The 21124-nt window shown below is 42.9% G+C and overlaps 1 protein-coding gene across 1 annotated transcript in view; it reads left to right on the forward strand.

Annotated features, from left to right (window-relative positions):
* The window catches only part of preb (prolactin regulatory element binding), a 29470-nt gene extending 14026 nt beyond the window's left edge, over positions 1 to 15444 (forward strand). Inside the window, exons 8-10 of the mRNA XM_075464642.1 lie at positions 14056 to 14128; positions 14212 to 14371; positions 14463 to 15444. Coding sequence (XP_075320757.1) covers positions 14056 to 14128; positions 14212 to 14371; positions 14463 to 14557 — 328 coding nt within the window. The 3' untranslated portion in view covers positions 14558 to 15444. The remainder of the gene's footprint in view (positions 1 to 14055; positions 14129 to 14211; positions 14372 to 14462) is intronic.
* Positions 15445 to 21124: the final 5680 nt, after the last annotated feature.

Below are 21124 nucleotides of genomic sequence, written 5' to 3' on the forward strand. Positions count from 1 at the left end.
TGCATTCCTCTTTTTGTTTAACAGGTTTTTCAAAGATTTTGACACCCAGGGTTTGCTATTAGGAAATATTTTTACAGGCTTTTTTGGACTGCGTCTTCACAAAAAGTCCCATACTGCTAACGTCAGTCAGCTCATCGACATCACTGCAGGATTCCTTGAACATGTCCCAGTCAGTTTGATCTAAGCAACCCTGCAAGCTCAGTTTGGAATCATCAGTCCAGTTGGGGATCTGTTTGGTGAGGATTTCATCTCTCCTGAGGGCAGAGCGATAAGCTGGCATAAGCTGCACACAGTTATGATCAGCCCCACCCAATGGAGGGAGGGAGGGGAGGGACTTAAATGCTCCTTTGATAGAACCATAACACAGGTCCAGAATCTTGTTATGCCTGGTGGGCCAGGTGACATATTGCTAAATGTTTCTGTGAGTTCTTTTTAAAGAGCAGTGGTTGAAGTCACCGAGGACAAAGACAGGAGCATCGGGAGACAGAGACGGCAGCTTCTGGGTCACTTTTAGTGGAGACACTGAGGCTTCCTGCTCGTTGGCTCTCGTGTGGATATACTCAACAGTGAGGAATATCTGGGGGAATTCCCGGGGGAGATGGTGGGGACGCAGGGACACGGAGCAGTTCCTTTTCAAGGAAACTCTCCAACGATGTTTGTTTTTTTTACTCATTTTTGCTAGGTTTAGCTTGCAGGCTTGGTGCATAAGAAAAAAATGCGAATGCATCAAGTGCGGTGTAGAAAGCATGGGCAGAAGTGGGCATTTTACCAAAATAAAAATACTCTACAGAGTAATTAGAAATAAATAGATTAAAAAATAAAGTAAATATGGGGCAGTCGGTGGCGTAGTGGGTTAAGCAGCAGCCCCATGTACAGAGGCTACAGCCCTCGCTGCAGCTGGCCCCGGTTCGAGTCCTGCTTCGAGCGGCCCTCTGCTGCATGTCTTCCCCCTCTCTCTGCCCCTGCTTCCTGTCTCTCTCCAACTGTCCTCTCATTAAAGGCATAAAAAGCCCCCCAAAAAAAATAAAAAAATAAAGTAAATGGAAACAATTTAAAAAACAAAAAGGTTTTTGAATTTTTTTTCTTGTGCGGCCCATAGGGTTGGGACTTTTCAGGAATTTTCATGTTGGAATATTGATAACGTTATCAAACAATTAATCGATTATTCACTAAAGCATGACGTCACTTGTCCCCGCTCAGAGCCATCGACATGGTTTTGCCTTCACCATCACCCCCACACAAATTAAGGTCAAAACACGAACACGACAGGACTGATTTATCAAAAGTAGATTTATTAAGAAAATATGCCATTTAGTAGTCAACTTTAGTTTATCACAGTGCATTATGGCATCCGACGGTTTTTTAACAAGTCAGCTATTTAAACGCATCACTGCCTGATCACTTTGAAAAAAAAGTAGGCTACAGCCTAGACTAGACCTTTGAGAAATGAAAATAATAATAACATTGGAAAATAATGACATTAAGAAATAACACGGTCTAATGACTGTATTCTGTTAAACTTCAGCTCAACGCTGGCGGCAATTTGCCTATTTGACAATTGAGTTTTAACTTAGATTACGTTACCGTAGGCTATGAACGAAATTGACGGTTATCAAACTGGACATAAATACACAATAATGATATCAAAACCTTGCTTATTGCCATATTATATCACTGAACTGTTATAACTGACTGTCGTGCCAACGTATTGGCGAGATGCAGGCTACCTTACAGGCTACAGTAAGGTAAGAAATGGGCTAACAAACAACAGTAGGCTAATAAACTGCCTGCATGGACTGCCTGCATACATTATCTATCACAGACTCACCTATGTGTTTTTGTTCATAAAAATCAACATGTTGACATGTTCTGGAGTAAGGCGTGTGCGCAATCGATTTACTGTCAGTCCGGCAGCTGAAAAAACTCGTTCAGATGGGACGGAGGTCGGCAGAAGCTAGTTTCTCTTTTAACTCGGCCTTCTTCTCAGCATACTGTTGCTCCAAGCAGTTGTTGAACGTTTTTCTGGATGGAATACGGTATCCTGGCTCAATAAATCCCATAAGTTCCCGAAAACCCTCGCCATCAGCCACACTTAAAGGCAACATATCTTTCACAATCATATTCACTATGCGTTTGGTGATTTCGTTCGCTCGCTTGTCATCACACATCCTCCTAGCTAGTGTAGCCTGAATGGTTGGCTGCCCTCCGCTTGAGCTGGCTTCGCCGGAATTAACGTTCGGATGTACATTTTTCAGATGATATATTAGTGGAGACGTTGCACTATGGTAGGTAAACAGGGCGTCACAATAATTACATTGGACTTTATCGTCTTTTCTAGAGAAATGGTCCCACACTGCACTTCTCCTAGCCCGCTTCATCACTGCTCGTCTGTTGTCGCGCAAGATACCGGAAGTTATAGCTGTTCTCATAATGCGCGTGACTAGAACGATTATTTATTAGGCTTAGAATTTTAGTCGAATAAATTCTTACAAACAAATAATCGATCATCGATTATTCATTACCAACCCTAGCGGCCCAGTAGCAAAAGATCCCCGGCCCAGTACTGGTCGGTGGCCCGAGGGTTGGGGAGCGCTGCTTTAGTGAAATGTTGCATATTTTATATATATTCTGTGGTGGAGCGTGCAGGCTGCTTTGCATCTGTTGGGCCTGTGTTGTGGAGAAAAAGGAGTGGGACTCACCTTTGCAGCCTCTTATGGGGAATTTATTGAACAGACCGTCACAGAGACGTGTACCGTATTTTCCGCACTATAGAGCGCACTGGATTATAAAGCGCACTGTCAATGAATGGTCTATTTTCGATCTTTTTTCATATATAAAGCGCACCGGGCTATAAGGCGCATTAAGCGAAACAAAACAGTCAGTCAGTCAGTCAGTCAAACTTTATTAAAATTGTTCACAATAACTCCCAACCTTGCTCAGTTGTAACATGTAAAAAAAAAAGTCTGATACCGCTAAATCAAACCGTAGCGTATTCACAATAACTCTCAAAATTGTTCAGTTAAAACACGTAAAATAGAACACAATACACACACTTTTTCAGTTCATTCCTCGTCCACAAATCCCCCAAATTCTTCATCTTCAGTGTCCGAGTTAAACAGTTGGGCGATTACGGCATCCAGCATGCCCGGATCCCTCTCGTCATTATCCGAGTCAGTGTTGTTGCTGTTACCTGGCAGTTCAGTGATGATTCCGGCCTTCGTGAAAGCTCGGACCACAGTTGAGACTGATACCTTAGCCCAGGCATCCACGATCCATTGGCAGATAGTAGCGAAAGTCGCCCGGCGCTGTCTCCCCCCCTTGGTGAATGTGTGTTCGCCTTCTGTCATCCACTGCTCCCACGCAGCTCGCAGTTTAACTTTGAACGCCCTGTTGACACTGATATTCATGTCCCGTGCTAACGCTGTTGCCTTCATTCTTTCGCAGCTGCTATATTCCCATGTTCTACTGCGTGACTGATAGCCTTTAGTTTGAAGTCCGCGTCGTAAGCGTGTGTCTCGACAGGTGCCATTTTTGGGTCCTTATACACACACACTGTAATATTATGGTGAATCACAATATATATTACTCCGCTACGCTCATGACTACTGTAGCCGTAATGCTGCGGTGCGGCTTTGTAGTTTACCAAAGTCTTACTAAAACATTTTGACAGAGCGCCGTGTACCACACAAAATCGCTTCGGGGTCCGTAAGCTAACAAGAATAAATCCATATATAAAGCGCTCCGGGTTATAAGGCGCACTTTTGTTTTTTGAGAAAATTATAGGCTTTTAAGTGCGCCTTAAAGTGCGGAAAATACGGTACATTTCAGCATGCACGGAGATTCCCAATGACCTTAAGGCTCTAGCATGGTTGCCGCGTCTGCTAGCGCGAGCGGTGTTGTTGACGTCACGATTTCGTGCCGGCTATATACGGTGGCGCTAGTCGATGCGCCAGTAGTTGCAGTTTTCTCCGTCACAGAGGTGGCGCTGCTAAGTGAAGGTTACCGCTACTCTACAACCATGAAAGTGGAGAAGAAAACAATGAAGAGCAGGAAAACTGTCATTAATGATACTGCTGCAGTATCTGGATAATTTTAATTTTTTAATTCAGTTATTAGAGGTGAAGGTCTGAAGCCCCCGGCATCACCACTTGGAGTCTCTGCCCTCTTCTTTGCCTTCAGGCATCTGTCCCGTAGCTTCTTCCACACATTCTTACAGAACTCTCCCTCTTTCCCCAAAGTTCTGCCCATCTCTGTGCACCAGTTTTGGGAGTTTACGTGCTCCCTGTGCTGTTTCCCTGCAGGTTTGTACAGCTGCTGTACAAACGCACCTCCTGACTGAGCCTGGTCTCACATTGGTCCAGTTTGTCGTTCTCGGCGCAGCCAAGTTACAAAAATCGAGTGGTGCATGACAACGCGCTGCGCCGTCTTTTCAAGGCAAGCGCCAGGCCTGAAACGTCATTTTGATGTCACGGGTCGGCTGCACCGTGAGCGACGCATCAACTGTAAATCCGGTTTTAGTTTGAGATCTTCTTCTACCTCTTGATATCATTCTGTGTGTATGTGGCCCAAACCTAATCTCTATCTGGCGCCTGCTGTCTGAGAATGCTGCTACATGTTGGTCATTGTGTAGACAGAGTTCATTCTGGTCCTGAACAACATGTGGTTGGAGCAGTGTCAGGCCCTGCTCTCCCTGCAGCAGCAGCATGAAAGCATGGGACTCATAGAAACTTACCAAACTGATTCAGAAGACTAAAGCCCCGTGTATACTCTCGCAGCAGTGTCGCAGTGAGCTTGTCACAGACATGACGCAGTTATTTTTGATTTATGCCCACTTTTGAAGCGCGGTCTGCGCTATGTTAATTCCACGCCACAACGCAAGAGGGACAATCACGAACAAGCTAGGATTGTGGGTGTGGTGGGTGGCGTGTGTCTCTTCCGGTTACGGAGGTCATTCAACAACAATGGCGACTGGACAAATGCGCACTTTGATTGAGATGCAGCTGATCGATCTAGAAATAGAAGAAATATTGCTACTACTGGAGCTGGCAGAGAGGCGAAAGAATCGTCACGGTTAGCACGGTTAGCGTCACCATTAGCCGGTTAGCAAACCGGAAATACGCATAGTGTAGAGCGGATGTAGAGTTGACCAATCAGAGGCCTCCTTTCTCTCCTCCCTGCGACGATATCTGCGGCACTGTCTGCAGGGAGTTACAATTTTGGGGAGGTGCACCAGAGTGTCTGCGTAAGGGGGGGGGCATGTCTGCGTTAACTGCGACACACACGCAGACGACCTGGTTTCCGACCATAAACAGGCCTTGACTCTGTGCTGGAGACCTGATGCTGCAGACTTTAAAAACAACACTGCACAGATCTTTCTTACTACCCTCTCCATCTTCATCACAGGGTAAACTCACCCGGTCCTGTGTGCACGGATCTACGGGGTAACCAAATATGATAAGGACTTCTTAAAGGACTTTTCTGATCTATTGACTGGAGTGATCACTAGATATGATCAGATTTGAATTGTTGGGGACTTTAATATCCATGGGTGCTGTCCTGATAAGTCACTGGCTAAATACTTCTTAAATCTTATTAGGGACCGAGCAGTGAAACTGCAAGGACCCTATTGTATCTGCAAGGTTTGTATCTGTAAGGTTTCTTATTATTATTATTCATCCGATTCTTTGCAAAAGGTATGCGAAAACTCTTGAAATTTTGCGAGCGCCACCTGCCAGTCGACGACATGAAAGAATCTAAACTTTATATTTTTGGGAGTCGCTCATTGACTCTGTAGCGCCCCCTATAATGCTTAAAAATGGTCCCCTTATTAGGATTAGTTTCGCGTAGGACAACGAAATTCGGTACACTCATTCATCATGCCCAGACGCACAAAAAAGTCTGGGGTCGCCATGGTCCCACGTTCAAAGGAAGGCGGCCATTTTTGATGGAAAGTGCGTTTTCGTGCCATTTTTGACCGATTCCACGCCTTGCTTAAGATCGAACTTGTCCTACAGATTTAATGCTACAGACTTCAAACTTGGCCAGGTTACTCTTAAGACATGGGGGGGAAAATTCATGGAGAAACTTTTTCAAAACTTAAAGGGCGTGGCCGTGGCGACGCCTCAAAGTTTGACTCGCCATCACTTGCCACAAAAAAATGAAGTCGCTTATAACTCCCACATGCATTATCCAATCTGTCCCAAAGTTCATACGGTGAATGCTGGACCCAGCCTGAACGCGTACACATTATTGTAGCGACATCCACCTATAGCGCCACCTGCTGGTGGTTGGAAACATCTCTTTTTTTCCACACCTCGCATTTGATAAAACTCCTCCTACATATTTCATGCAAAAACCTTCAAACTTGGCCAGGTTACTCTTAAGACATGGGGGGGAAAATTCATGGAGAAACTTTTTCAAACCTCAAAGGGCGTGGCCGTGGCCACGCCTCAAATTTATGACTCGCCATAAAAAATTAAGTCGCTTAATCGACAAGTTCAGCACTTGATGTCTGCACGCTGTGACGCTTTGCGGTAAGACGTGTTGCGTCACTTCCTGTTACCTTGCTTGTGCACTGTGGAATTTCTTGCTCCGCTTGGAGTACTGATAATCACTTTATTTCGATCTATAACTTACACAATTTTGCATAGTTAAACTCTATAGCTTACCGTTCTGTTCTAACACACTCCTACAGATCTTTAATCTTTATTCTCACTTTTTAGCGGTGTGTCTGGTTCTCTAGCGTAGCATGGCTACCGGTTCTCTTCCTCCTTCTCCTGCTTTCACCTGCTCCGTGTGTCAGATGTTTAGTTACTCCTCTGCCTCCTTTAGCGATAATGGTACATGTAACAAATGTAGTCTTTTTGTAGTTTTGGAGGCGAGGTTATCTGAATTGGAAGCTCGGCTCTGCACTGTTGAAAATCAACCGATAGCGAGCCAGGTCCCTTTAGTCAGTATGGAGCCACCTAGCGTAGCTAGCTCCATTAGCCTCCCCCTAGCAGAACCTGAGCAGCCAGGATTACATCGTGGCTGGGTGACTGTCAGGAGGAGGCATAGCTCTAAAGTCAAGCCCGTTGTTCACCATCGACCTGTCCACGCTTCTAACAGATTTTCCCCACTCAGCGACACACCCGCTGAGGACAAAACCCTGGTAACTGGCAGCTCTATAGTCAGAAATGTGGCATTAGAGACACCAGCGGCCATAGTCAAATGCATTCCAGGGGCCAGAGCGGGCGACATAGAATCCTATTTAAAACTGCTGGCTAAGGATAAACGTAAATATGGTAAAATAGTTATTCACGTCGGCGTTAATGACACCCGGTTACGCCAATCGGAGGTCACTAAAATTAATGTTGCATCGGTGTGTAATTTTGCCAAAACAATGTGGGACTCCGTAGTTTTCTCTGGACCCCTGCCAAATCTGACCAGTGATGACATGTTTAGCCGCATGTCGTCCTACAATCGCTGGTTGTCTAGATGGTGTCCAGCAAACAACGTGGGCTACAGAGATAATTGGCAATCTTTCTGGAGAAAACCTGGTCTGATGAGGAGAGACGGCATCCATCCCACTTTGGAAGGAGCAGCTCTCATTTCTAGAAATATGGACGAATTTATTTGCCACCCTAAAACATGACAACCCAGGGTTCAGAGCAGGATGCAGAGTTGTAGTCTTACACACTTCTCTGCAGCTTCCCACCTGCTGCTACCCACCCAATCAATTAACACAAAAGGAGCAAATCCTCTTGTGCAAAAAGAAATTATTAAAACAAAAACTTTAACTGAACAAAAACATCAAACTATTAAATGTGGTTTGCTGAATATCAGATCTCTCCTTTCGAAGTCTCTGTTAGTGAATGAGTTGATTTGTGATCATCATATTGATATATTTAGTCTTACAGAAACCTGGCTGCAGCAGGAGGATCATGTTAGCATCATGTTAGCATCATGTTAGCATCATGTTAGCATCATGTTAGCATTAATGAATCAACTCCCTCTGACTGTTTAAATGTTCACGTTCCTGGAACCACAGGCAGAGGAGGAGGAGTGGCAGCTATTTTCAGATCAGGGTTACTCATCAGTCCCAGACCCAAGATTAGTTTGAGCTCTTTTGAATCTCTGATTCTCAGTTTTTCCCACGCAAAGTGGAAATGACAGAAACCTCTTGTGTTTGTTGTTGTGTATCGTCCACCTGGCCCTTATTCTGAGTTTCTGTCTGAATTCTCAGAGTTTTTATCCCAGTTAGTGCTGAGTACAGATCAAGTCATTGTAGTGGGTGACTTTAATATTCATGTAGATGTTTAAAATGACAGCCTGAATATGAACTTTAATTCTATATTAGACTCTATTGGATTTTCTCAGAGTGTTCACAGACCGACTCACTGCCTTAATCACACCCTTGATCTTGTGCTGACTTATGGCATTGAGAGTGAACAGTTAACAGTGTTCCCTCATAACTCTGTCTTATCTGACCATTTTCTGATAACCTTTGAGTTTACATTACTTGACTATACAGTTTCTGAGAAGAAATGTACATATAGAAGGTGTCTATCAGAGGATGCTGTAACCAGATTTAAAGAATTAATTCCATCATCCTTTTCTTCACTGCCATGTGCAGATATGACAGAGGACGACTACCTAAACTTTACTCCAGCAGCACTTGACTCTCTTGTTGACAGCACTATAGTTTCAATGCGTACAGCACTGGACAATGTTGCCCCTCTGAAAAGGAAGGTAATCAGTCAGAAGAGGTTGGCTCCTTGGTATAATTCACAGCTGCGTGCTTTAAAGCAGACTGCAAGAAAGCTGGAGAGACAGTGGCGTTCCTCTAATTTAGAAGAGTCTCAGTTAGTCTGGAAAGATAGTTTAACAATGTATAAGAAAGCCCTTCGTAAAGCTAGAACTGCTTATTATTCATCATTGATAGAAGAGAATAAGAACAATCCCAGGTTTCTTTTCAGCACTGTAGCCAGTCTGACTAAGAGTCCGAGCTCTGCTGAGCCAGTTATTCCTTTAACTCTCAGCAGTGATGATTTCATGAGCTTCTTTATTAATAAAATTGTTTCTATCAGAGAGAAGATTGATGGAGTCCTTCCCACTATTATCAGTGATGTATCATCAAGTACAGCAGCTTTAGAAGTATCTTTAGAACCTGATTTATATTCAGACGGCTTCTGCCCAGTTGATCTCTCTGAACTAACAACAGCAATAGTCTCTTCTAAACCATCAACTCGTGTTTTAGACCCAATCCCAACCAGACTGTTCAAGGAGGTTTTCCCATTAATTGACACTTCCATATTGGATTTGATCAATCTGTCTTTGTTGACAGGATATGTACCTCAGACTTTTAAGGTTGCTGTAATTAAACCTTTACTTAAAAAACCTACTCTTGATTCAGAAGTGTTAGCTCATTATAGACCTATATCCAATCTCCCTTTTATGTCTAAAGTTCTTGAAAAAATAGTTGCAGCTCAGCTTTGTGATCACTTACACAGAAATAATCTGTTTGAAGAGTTTCAGTCAGGATTCAGAGTGCATCATAGCACAGAAACTGCACTGCTGAAAGTTACCAATGATCTCCTCTTAGCCTCTGATAGCGGACTTGTGTCTGTGCTTGTCCTGTTGGATCTCAGTGCTGCATTTGATACGGTCGATCACAGTATCTTATTACAGAGACTTGAACATGTTATTGGGATTAAAGGAACTGCATTAGGCTGGTTTAAGTCATATTTATCTGATAGATTTCAGTTTGTTCTTGTAAATGAAGAATCTTCCTCACACACCAGAGTAAGTCATGGAGTTCCCCAGGGTTCTGTGCTTGGACCGATTCTTTTTACTTTATACATGCTTCCATTAGGTAACATTATTAGACAGCATGGCATAAATTTCCATTTCTATGCTGATGATACTCAGCTGTACTTATCTATAAAACCAGATGAACCCAATAGGTTGGTCAGACTACAAGCATGTCTTAAAGACATAAAGACCTGGATGACTCAGAACTGTCTGCTGCTAAATTCAGACAAAACTGAAGTCGTTATCTTTGGACCTGAGCGTTTCAGGGAGAAATTGTCTAGCTATATAGTTACTCTAGATGGTATTTCATTGGCTTCTAGTTCTACAGTGAGGAACCTTGGAGTTAATTTTGACCAGAACTTATCATTTGACTCGCATATAAAACAGGTTTCTAGGACTGCCTTCTTTCACCTTCGTAATATTGTTAAAATCAGGAACATCTTGTCTCAGAGTGATGCAGAAAAACTAGTCCATGCATTTGTTACTTCAGGATTGGACTACTGTAATTCTTTATTATTGGGCTGTCCCACATATTCTCTGAAAAGCCTCCAGCTGATCCAAAATGCTGCAGCCAGAGTTCTGATGAGAACTAACAGCAGAGATCATATTTCTCCAGTTTTAGCTTCTCTTCATTGGCTCCCTGTTAAATTCAGAATAGAATTTAAGATTCTTCTCCTCACATATAAAGCTCTTAATGACCGAGCTCCATCATATCTTAAAGATCTCATTGTAAGATATTTTCCTAACAGAGCACTTCGTTCCCAAACTGCAGGTTTACTTGAGGTTCCCAGAGTTTCTAAAAGTAGAATGGGAGGCAGAGCCTTCAGTTATCAGGCCCCTCTATTGTGGAATAAGCTGCCAGTAAATGTCCGGGAAGCAGACACCCTTTCCACTTTTAAGACCAGGCTTAAAACTTTCCTTTTTTATAAAGCTTATAGTTAGGGATGGCTCAGGTGATCCTGAAACATCCCATAGTTAAGCTGCTATAGGCCTAGACTGCTGGGGGGCCTCATCTGTCACACCTTTCCTCACTTTACTGTCTTTATGTATATGTGATATTATTGTGGTCATTAACTCGTGTTTCCCTGTTCCAACAGATATCCTTTGAATGGTGTTACAGTGCCGCCGTCGCAGTGGCCCCCTGCCCCCCTCCCCCTCCCCCCCCCCCCCCTTTCTGTCTTCTCAAACCCCAGCTGGTGGAGGCGGATGGCCACCCTTCCTGAGTCTGGTTCTGCCAGAGGTTTCTTCCTGTTAAAAGGGAGTCGTTTCTCTCCACAGTCGCCTCAGGCACGCTCAGGCCGGGAGATTGGACCGAAAAACAAAAAGTTTTCAGTGCAATCTGTTGGTTTTCTTAGCTAGGAAATTGTTTTTGAATTGGCTCTATATGAACAAATTGGATTATTTTATGAATTATGATTATTATTAATTAATTGAATTCCAATTGGCTTGAATTGGACTTACTATCTAAGTGCCTTGAGATGACATTTGTTGTATTTGGCGCTATATAAATAAAATTGAATTGAATTGAATTGAATTATAACTTCCACATACATTGTCCAATCTGTCCCAAACTTCATACGGTGATTGCTGGACCCAGCCTGAACGCGCACATATAAAATAGTGACATCCACCTATAGCGCCACCTGCTGGTGGTCGGAAATGTCTTTTTTTCCACAACTCGCATTTTATCAAACTCCTCTGACAGATTTAATGGTAACATCTCCAAACTTGGCCAGATTACTCTTAAGACATGGGGGAAAGAATCATGGAGAAACTTTTCCAAACTCTGAACGGTGTGGGCGTGGCCAGGCGTTGAAAATCATGTGATGGCGTTTGTGATTTGAAAGACTTATCATCATCGCAAGGTCATGAAACTTGGCACACACGTCCACCCTGATGACCTCGTACGTATGTAAAGGGTATCGTGTGTGGGCGGAGCAAAATGGCTCAGTGGCGCCCCCTAGAAATTTTCAAAAACCCCTCCGCATTGGGGTTATTGTGTGCTCGTACGTACGCAGAGGGTATCGTGCGTGTGGGCAGAGCAGCAGCTCCAGAGTCCAGCGCATGCCCCAACGTACGTATACCTCGGTCCCGCTCACAGCTGCTTGCAGCTTTCTAGTTTTATCTTTTAATCTTGTGCAGTCTGTTCTCTGATCACATGCCTGTTTTATTCAACATATCTGTTGAGTGTCTGGTTATGCCTACTCCTGCTCGGTGCTGACATGCGTTTAACCCCTTCACTGCTGCTTTGTTATCGTCTGTTTTTAATGATAACATGAGCATTAAAGGCCTACAGAAAGCTGACACTACACCCAATACATAATGATAATACATACACAGAGGAACAATAATGATCATTGGACTCTACACCAAAACATTTCATAAACGCATGAAATTTGCGATTTTGAATTTGCCGCTTGGAAATCCTTCCTGGAATTCCAGACTGGGGGCGGGGCTTCCGTGTGACGTCACAGGTGCCATGGGTTTTCCTGGCTGCCGCTATTAGTATGCTTGTTGAGTGGTGAAGGCAATAAAACGTTGGGTTCAGTGCAGTTTTAATTGCGAGTAGATGTACGAAGTGCTGTGGGTGTGTGTGTTGCAGCAGCAGCTCACACCACCGGGGACAGAGGAAGCAGAGAGACCTGCGGTCTTGTGTCTGTGTCTCCCTGTCCGCCTGCCTCCTCTATGGTGAAATCAGCCGGAGCCATCCCGCCGTGTTCAGCTCCCTGCGATGCGGACACTCAGGGGGAATCCACCTGGCGGAGAGCGGACACACCGCGGGATGGTTGCCCTGAAATCAGCCGGCAGAGCGATCATCAAGAGCCTCGACGTGGACATGATCGCTCTGCCGGCTGATTTCATGATCAACATGTAAAAACGGGTGTGGATTAAATGTGTTTGATTATGATGCATTAGTAATAAAATCTTCGATCTAACATTTCATCTCAATAGACAAGTAAAAAAAACATCGGGCCTCATGCAAGAACCGTTCGTACGCACAGATTTGTTCTTAAATCGTGCGTACGAGTGATTTAACAGAATTTGCGCATTCACCAATCTTTTCGTATTTTACGTTTTCTTTCAGGTACGAACAGAATTTACGAGTGACCCAGACCTGTCGTAGGAGTTTCCTAAAATAGTCCGCTGTTATTCTAATCAAGTTTGCTTGACTAATGGATTGTAATTTAATTAATTACTTTGAAGCAAACATAAATAAATAAATACATTATACCCCATAATGATGCTGACATTATTCTGTTTGACTTAAATTATGCACTAATTGAAGGTTAAGGACTCTGGATATAAATAGGTCAGTGGGAAGCGTAACCAGCGGCTGATTTGCTACCTTTGGATGCCTTAGCGCGTCAGGCGTGTCTCCATACAGCGGGGGCAAACTGCTCTATAGCCCAGAGAAGCCATGCAAGATTTGCACAATATTGCCATGAACGAGGGTCTCCCACTACCTGAACCAGCCCAAGCAGACCAGAAGGTGGGGTGCCAGAAGACCCCCCTCATGGACCGCCCCATCAAAGTGCCATCATGATGAGGAAACAGCTGATTGCATGGCTTTAGTTGCAGTCATCGAGCGCCTGGCCATGGCGAGACTTTTTTTTTTTAAAGCCATTTTCATATCAAACCATTTATTTTTTATTTCGGCGACATTACGAACTACAGGTGACACGGAATTAACAGCACTCGTAATAACTTCCCATTTCTTGGCTTTAGCAGGTCCCGTAATTCCACTGCTGACTCTGCTAAAAATGACAGATTTTCGTTTCTGGATCTCTGGAAGCAGAACTTCAGTCTCAGAGCCCGTAAAGTTGTTCTTTTTGCGCCTTGATGACATTCTCATGACTCAACACTTCCTGGCACAGGAGAGAGGAAGCACAGCCTTATATGGTATCATTTAGGGCGTGGAGTATGCAAATCTACTATCCTCGTGCACGTGCACTTAAATACGCACGGGTGGCATTCATCATTTACGCAGATCGTTTACACACTTTTTCCGAAGTTAAGAGCGCTTGTTGAATCTGACGTGGCGTGTTCGTACGAGACCTTCGTACCAAAAAAGAAAATAGGGAAATTTAAAATAAGAATACGAAAATGTTCTTGCATGAGGCCCATTGCTCTTTGTGTAAGGATGGTTCATCTGCTCTCATTGCATTTTTGCATAATGAATTTCTTTCTAGAGAAAGCCAATGAGACTATAGGATAGAGCTATGTTATGTCTTGCGGCCATTGAATTGAACTTATCTTTGACAGTGACTCTGGGACGTTTCTTGGCCTTGGGACTGTGACTGGATCAGTAGCAATCTATATTGCTTTCTCCCTACAGGTACAAAAAGCATCATACTAACTGGTATATAAATCAACCTGGTAACTTATGTAAGCAGATTTTCTGCTAATATTTGTGTGCAGAAGCTGTATTATGTTCAGGAGTCCCATGGCATTGTTGTGACAGATCTGGCCTTCCTGCCTGACTCCCTGAAGGGCAAAAATGTCAAAGGGAATAACGAAACTGCCATGTTGAGTGTAGCTGTGGACAGTCGATGTCAAGTACACACTATTCCCAGCCGAAGTAAGTAGGGCCTCATCTTTCGGTCTTCTCTCAATGATTATATTTCAGAACAGCAGACCTACTCACCATTTGTTGCTTGTGTTTGCCCTAGGATACTTCCCCGTGTGGCTGGTGCTGTTCTTCTGTGGCCTTATGGTGGTGGGAGTGGTCCTCCTTCTGCAGTCCCTCTTTCCAGGATTTATATAAATAAGGCATATTGTCCCTGGTCAAGTTGATGGAGCTTAGGCGCATCTTCATGTTTGTCAGCATCAGTTGTGCTCAGTCTAACATCTAAATGCCCCACTACTGCATGACAACAAAACCCAGTGAACCAAACCATGAGGCTGTGGGAATTTATTTGCTTTGATGTCTATTAATTATTCTTCATCTGTTTTGGACTCAGGTTAATAACTGATTAAGGGCTGGGTTCTGGGTTTTATTTAGGAAGAATTTAAATGTTAAAAAATATATATAAAAGATGGAATGATTTTTTAACACATACACTGATTTTGAATAACTGCTTTATTGTGTGCTTTAAAGCAGAGAGATTAAAGTCTCCTTTTGAGGGGAATTCAAACATCTAGTGACATTTGTCATTGGATGTCTGAACTCATACAGTAATTGCTTTAAATTTACTGTAACAGAATTCTCAGTTCATGGAGGATTTAATGACTTAAAAAACTGTACTAGCTCAAGCATAGCTCAAGCAATGAATTTATGTACAAAAATGCGATTATAGATTCTAAAATGATACCACATTACTGTACCTTTGTTGAAAGGATAGAGGAAATTAAACCTTAGGTAGACGAGCAGTTTTGGTGTCCTAATATGTCTAAGGTCTCTTGTGATTACATTTCTTAAACCTGCAATAACTTTTTTTTTTCTCTCTTTTTACTATTGGAAAGCAGTGAAAGATGTTCTGGACACAACGTGGTGAACTTTATTTCTAGGTTACATATTGCCAAGTCACATTTGAGAGGTGTTTATGTTGTCCACCTGATATGGAACTCAAAAGTGTTCATGATAAAAGACTTAATAAATGGATAATCATTTGGAAATGTAATTAAAAGGAGATTGTAGAAAAAAGTATCAAATTTGTATAAAGTCTGCTTTTATTTCACAATATCTCATAAGTATACTGCATGTGTCCTCTAATTCAGGTCAATTTATTCATATAGCCTATGTTAACATGTGTCATCTCAAAGCATTTTAAGCTCAGAAACATCAAACCTTAACATCAAATTAGAACTGAATTTGTTGAAATAAAACAAGAATCCTATCAAATTCATTATAAGCCAGCTCATTATTGTTGTATTGGTATAAAACAATTGATTAAAAAAAAATATATATATATATATATATAAAAAAAAGCCTAGCTGAGGATGCCAACAACTTGCATTGAATTTGAGTCGATCTCCCATCCTGAGCATGCACGGACCAGTGAAGACTGGAGAGGAGAGCTCCTTTTTAACAAGAGATCTCCAGCAGAAGCAGACTCCAGGAGGAAGGCCATCTCCCACTACTGTACTGGTTGTGGGTTGTTCAGACAGAGGCGCAAACAAACACAAAAACACTCAGCTATCGGACATTTCCTTTGCCGCAGGAGTTCTGAAACCTCAATAAGTTGAAGGTGAAATCGCATATCAGAGGATGTCACTCCACGATGTAGTGCTTTGAAACGCTATAAGGTAACAGAACTGAACCCTGCCACAGGATAAAGGAGAAAGGGGGAAATAAATGTTAATGACAACAAAGAGCAAATACATCAAAAATCGAAAGTAGAGAGGAGGGTGAGGAATGGTGCCATTGACAGATCTAGGATTTTTCAAAGTCACGGTATATATATATAGGGGATACATTTCAGAAAGAGCAAAGTAAAAAAAAAACTTCCAAAAAAAAGTCACCTCCTGGATTTAACTAAGCAAAATAGGTAAGAGCCTCCCAAAAATTACCGCGTGGATGATTATGTTTTAGTTGGCAACAAGTTATTTCACCCTAACTGATGCAGTGAGTAGTTTCTCATTTCTTTAATAACCATGTCGGAAGACACATCCTGTGGTCGTGGAAAAGATCTTCCTCTGTTTCAGAAGGGTCAAATTATTGGCATGCACCAAGCAAAGAAAACATCAAAGGAGTTTGCTGAAACTACTAAAATTGGGTTAAAAACTGTCCAACGCATTATTAAAAACTGGAAGTATAGTGGGGAACCATCACCTTCCAAGAAGACATGTGGTCAGAAGAAAAAATCTTGAATGATCGTGCTTGGGGATCACTTAAATGTTTGGTGAAATCAAAGCCTAAATAAACAGTAGGACTCAGGGTTATGTTTAATAGTGAAATTAAGAGCATTTCCGCATGCACAATGTGAAGGGAACTCAAGGGATTGGGACTAAACAGCTGTGTAACCTTAAGAAAACGACTTATCAGTGACGCTAATCGGAAAAATGTGGTCTGATGAGTCCAGATTTATCCTGTTCCAGAGTGATCGACGCATCAAGGTAAAAAAACAGAGGCGGATGAAGTGATGCACCCTTCATGCCTGGTGCCTACCGTACAAGCCTGTGGGGGCAGTGCTATGATCTGGGGTTGCTGCAGTTGGTCAGGTCGAGGACCTGGAAATTTACATAAAGTGAAAAAGTAGCAGGGTAAAGGTATATTTGTCCAACTAATTACAGTAGATTACCATAGCCTTTACTGATATTGAATGTTAAATGGATGCATTGAATGATCCATTGTTTCAATTAAAGTATGGAGAGTTAATATCAGTTACTGGATAGTTAGCTTCACTAGCCAAACACTGTGTACTTTAATCCAGTATTAGCTAACAAAATATTCCAATAACCACATTTCCTCTGTAAAAATAGAAATGTCTAACACTATTTTTCATGGAGCCATGAAAGTTTCAAATTTCAAGGTTATTTAGGATGTTTAAAAAATAATAAAAGAAGCCTATTTTTGTTGACCTACACAAGGGTTGCCAACTTTTCCAAAAACCTTGGAGTGAGATTTCAGCGGGTCGGTTCGCGACAAGCATCTCAGAAGTTGTTCCACAGTACAGATATATATATATCTGTGTAGATATGATGTAGATACATGTATACATTTTATGAATATGCAATAGTGCAGAGTGTGGGGCCTTCCTCTAGAAAATTTTGCATTTCTTAAATGCAATTTCTTCCATTCTAGTTGATTTTAGGGTGACTAGTTAGACATGGCAAATGCTAAATCCACATCTCGTCAGCTGCCCTTCAAAACACATTGTTGTTTAACAGAGATAAACTAGTCTAGGCTGGTTCAACAAATTTCAAGGCAAAGGTGAGATGGTATGTGTAGATTTTTAATGGAGTTTCATGTCATAGTCGTAGATCAATTCAGAATTGAACAGAAAATGTACAAAATGACAATGTACACGGTCCCTCTTAAAAATAACTTAATATATACAATATAATATATTAAAAATATCAATATATAAACTTAAATCAGAAATCAAAATATTAATAATATTAATATAATCATTAACATTCTGTAACAATTGTGACCATCAAAAAATAACCATTCATCAGGGTTGCTGATCCATTTTTTTGTTTGCCTTTTCTTGGTCTCTTTTTCTTTTGCCTTTAATGTCCATATGCAAAGTGTCTCTCTTCAATTTCCCACTAGTACAGTCCCCTCCAAAAGGCTACCAGGCACAGGCGCGCGCAGGCAGGCAGGCAAGCAGGCAGGCAGGCAGGCAGGCAGGCAGACAGGCAGGCAGGCAGGCAGGCAGGCAGGCAGGCAGGCAGGCAGGCAGGCAGACAGGCAGGCAGGCAGGCAGGCAGGCAGGCAGGCAGGCAGGCAGGCAGACAGGCAGACAGGCAGACATAAGATAAGATATAAGTGTGTGCATATCTAATCATCACATCGTAAACAACTGTTATAGCGGCTTGTGGCAGACTTTGCGTCTTTCACTATCTGAGCCGGGGGCAAATTCTGTCTTTTCCCTCAGACTGAACTGGCCGCGCTCAAGTGAATCAACAATCAGAGACATTCTGTTGTGGTCCAATCATGAGTTTAAGCATTCAGAAATTATAGAACGAGAGTGAAAAAAATCAACACAAAGAAAAAATGATCTAGCGTGAGATTTCTTTGTTAAGTGTGAGAGCGTGACACTAATTCTGAAAGAGTGAGTGTCACGGCAGATGCGAGAGAGTTGGCAACTCTGCCTACACAGTTTGTGTGCTAGTCAGTTCAAAGCCTAGATGTGGTCATCAGAGATGTGGACCTTACGTTTAAATCAATACTATGTAACATTTCTACCTTAAAATAACAGCTTGAAAAAAATTGTGCAGCTAGAATGAGTTTTAATATTACGATTGGCCTGTCTCCTATGCCCTTCGGGGGGCTATGTAACTTTGCTGGACCGGCCCGGGAGCTGAGCGGAAGTACTTCGACTTGCTTTCTGGCACACCTACCGCAAAAACAAATAGACCCCTCTCACGCTCCCAGGTACATTTGATTACTCTTACCTTCTCGGTCGACATAGCTTGCACCTTCTGACTCCTCGCCGGTTCGTCAACAAACGTGAAACGTGAAAGCGAAAGGGTGTTGTATTTACGACAGTGTAACCGTACATTACCTCCAAGCCTGTAGGGGGAGCTCCATAGTGGGCTTTTTGAGAAGTTACATTGTATTGCTTTAAATTACATTCCAAAATAGCCTTGATCTTTTTAACAGATTATTTTCATTTATTGCATTTTATTATTACTGCATTATTTCATTTTTCATTAGCCAGTTAGATTGTAGGGTTGCACAGTGTGGTGGTTAGCACTGTCTTATCACAGCACGACGAGTTCAAAGTTCAAATCCCCATTGGAGCCTTTATGTGTGAAGTTTGCATGTTGGGTTTTCTTTTAGATCTCCAGCTTACTACCACCATCCAAAAACATGCATGTTAGGTTCCTTTCCCACATGTCCGCTTGCTGGGAAACAGAATAGATCAACTCCAGCTACTGGTCGGGAAAACCAGAGACTTCTCCTTTTCTGCCACTTTGTGTTTCATGGAGACGTGGCTGAGTGAAACTAGCCTGACTACGTCATACTCACGATTCTAGTCAGAATGTGAGTCTGATACCGCTCAATAGAGTTTTGAGTATGGGGCGTGTTTCAACTGAACCAGGAGAAAAAATGCCTCTTCGCTCAATTGGATAGACCTACAACCAATCAGAGCAACGTAGTATGTGACGTAGATTAAGCAACACACACTTGTTGTAGGAAGGACGGCAAAAACATCTTTTCTATCGATAAAAGCCTTTATCGCATTCCTCTGTTCATCTTTCAAAATGAATGCAATGTGGAGATCCTGTAGAACAGGCTCGATGGCAGAATCTACACACCCTAGCTCTCCAGCGGCAGCCATGTTTGTTTCAAACGAAGTCAAACCAAGCGCTCTTTAGTGACGTAGTCGATAATGTCCCTGTTGATCATCTGTCCATCATCGTATAAAGCCCGCCCTGGCAATCTGATTGGGTCGACTGTTTTGATGTCGAGCATAGAGATTTCCCAACTGAGCAGAGCCAGACCCAACTTCCCAACCAAAAAATGTATGGGCGGGGCTAAGTTCGGCTGGCACCCAGGCTAGAGTGAAACTACCCCAGACTCTGCACTACATCTGGTAGGATTCCAACTCTTGCAGCCTGGCAATGACACCTAGCTCTCCAGTAAAGCGAAAGGTGGAGGAATATGTCTTTACATATTTGCTGGCATTCTTAGTGACTGTAGGACTGTTTAAGTGAGTTTGTCTGCTGAATCTGCTAGTCTTGTCCTGCCTCCACCTCTGGCACCCTCTTCTATTTCTACCCCCTACCTGAACCAGGGTTGTTATCCCCCACCCCACTATGACTGGTGTGCAGTTGGTGAGAGCCTGGGGTAGCTGATAATAATGCTGCTTGTGGAAAAAGGTGGTTGTTGTTATTTGAGGAGCAGTGATGGCTGGCATTTGGCGAGTGACTCTGGGATGCCAGTCAGTGCGGTCACATGGCTCTGAAAGGATCGGATTATTGGCTAAATTACAATCATACTGAGTTGCTCCTTATTTGAGCAAGGGTAATTCTCCTTGGATATATGGCGGTGAATGAATGGGATCAGAGGCACAAAGCGTGTCATACCCCGGTATGATAGGTGGCGCTGTACCCATTCCAGCTGTTGCTAATAGAGCCACTTCCTGTTGACCTCTTCACCACCAACAACAACAACAAACTCAGGCATTGGAGAAAGATGGAGAACGCAGAGCCAGATGAAGCTACGTCCCTCTACATTTGGTCTGTGATGAGCTGCTTGTTGCACAAACTCGATGCCCAACGGAGCATTCTCCATCGCGTTGTTTGTTTGTTTCTGACGGCGACAACAACAGGAATATCTTCTCCTTTGACTTCCGGGTCACGACCCCGGGAAAACATCTGGAGCATGCGCAGAACGCAAAGTCTGATTCACCACGTGCTTCAGCATCTACAAGCAGGTTTAGAGTGACTTTCAACCCAGTTATCTCGGGGTCTTAATCCGATCCGATCCAGTTCTTAGTCAGATTAAGGTGTCTACATGCACTTAATAACTCAGTCTTATTGTAATTTAGCCAATAATCTGATTTTTACAGCCATGTAACCCCACTGAGTGATCATCCACGGCCTGCAACAACTGCTCGATAAACCTCACATCCACTTTTCTTACACAGGAGTTAATGTGGCCTCACAGATGGATACTGCACAAAACCATGACTGTGTAGTCATGACTGAGTAGTAA

This window comes from Odontesthes bonariensis, chromosome 5 (genome assembly GCF_027942865.1).
Source record: "Odontesthes bonariensis isolate fOdoBon6 chromosome 5, fOdoBon6.hap1, whole genome shotgun sequence".
NCBI classification, from domain to species: Eukaryota; Metazoa; Chordata; class Actinopteri; order Atheriniformes; family Atherinopsidae; genus Odontesthes; species Odontesthes bonariensis.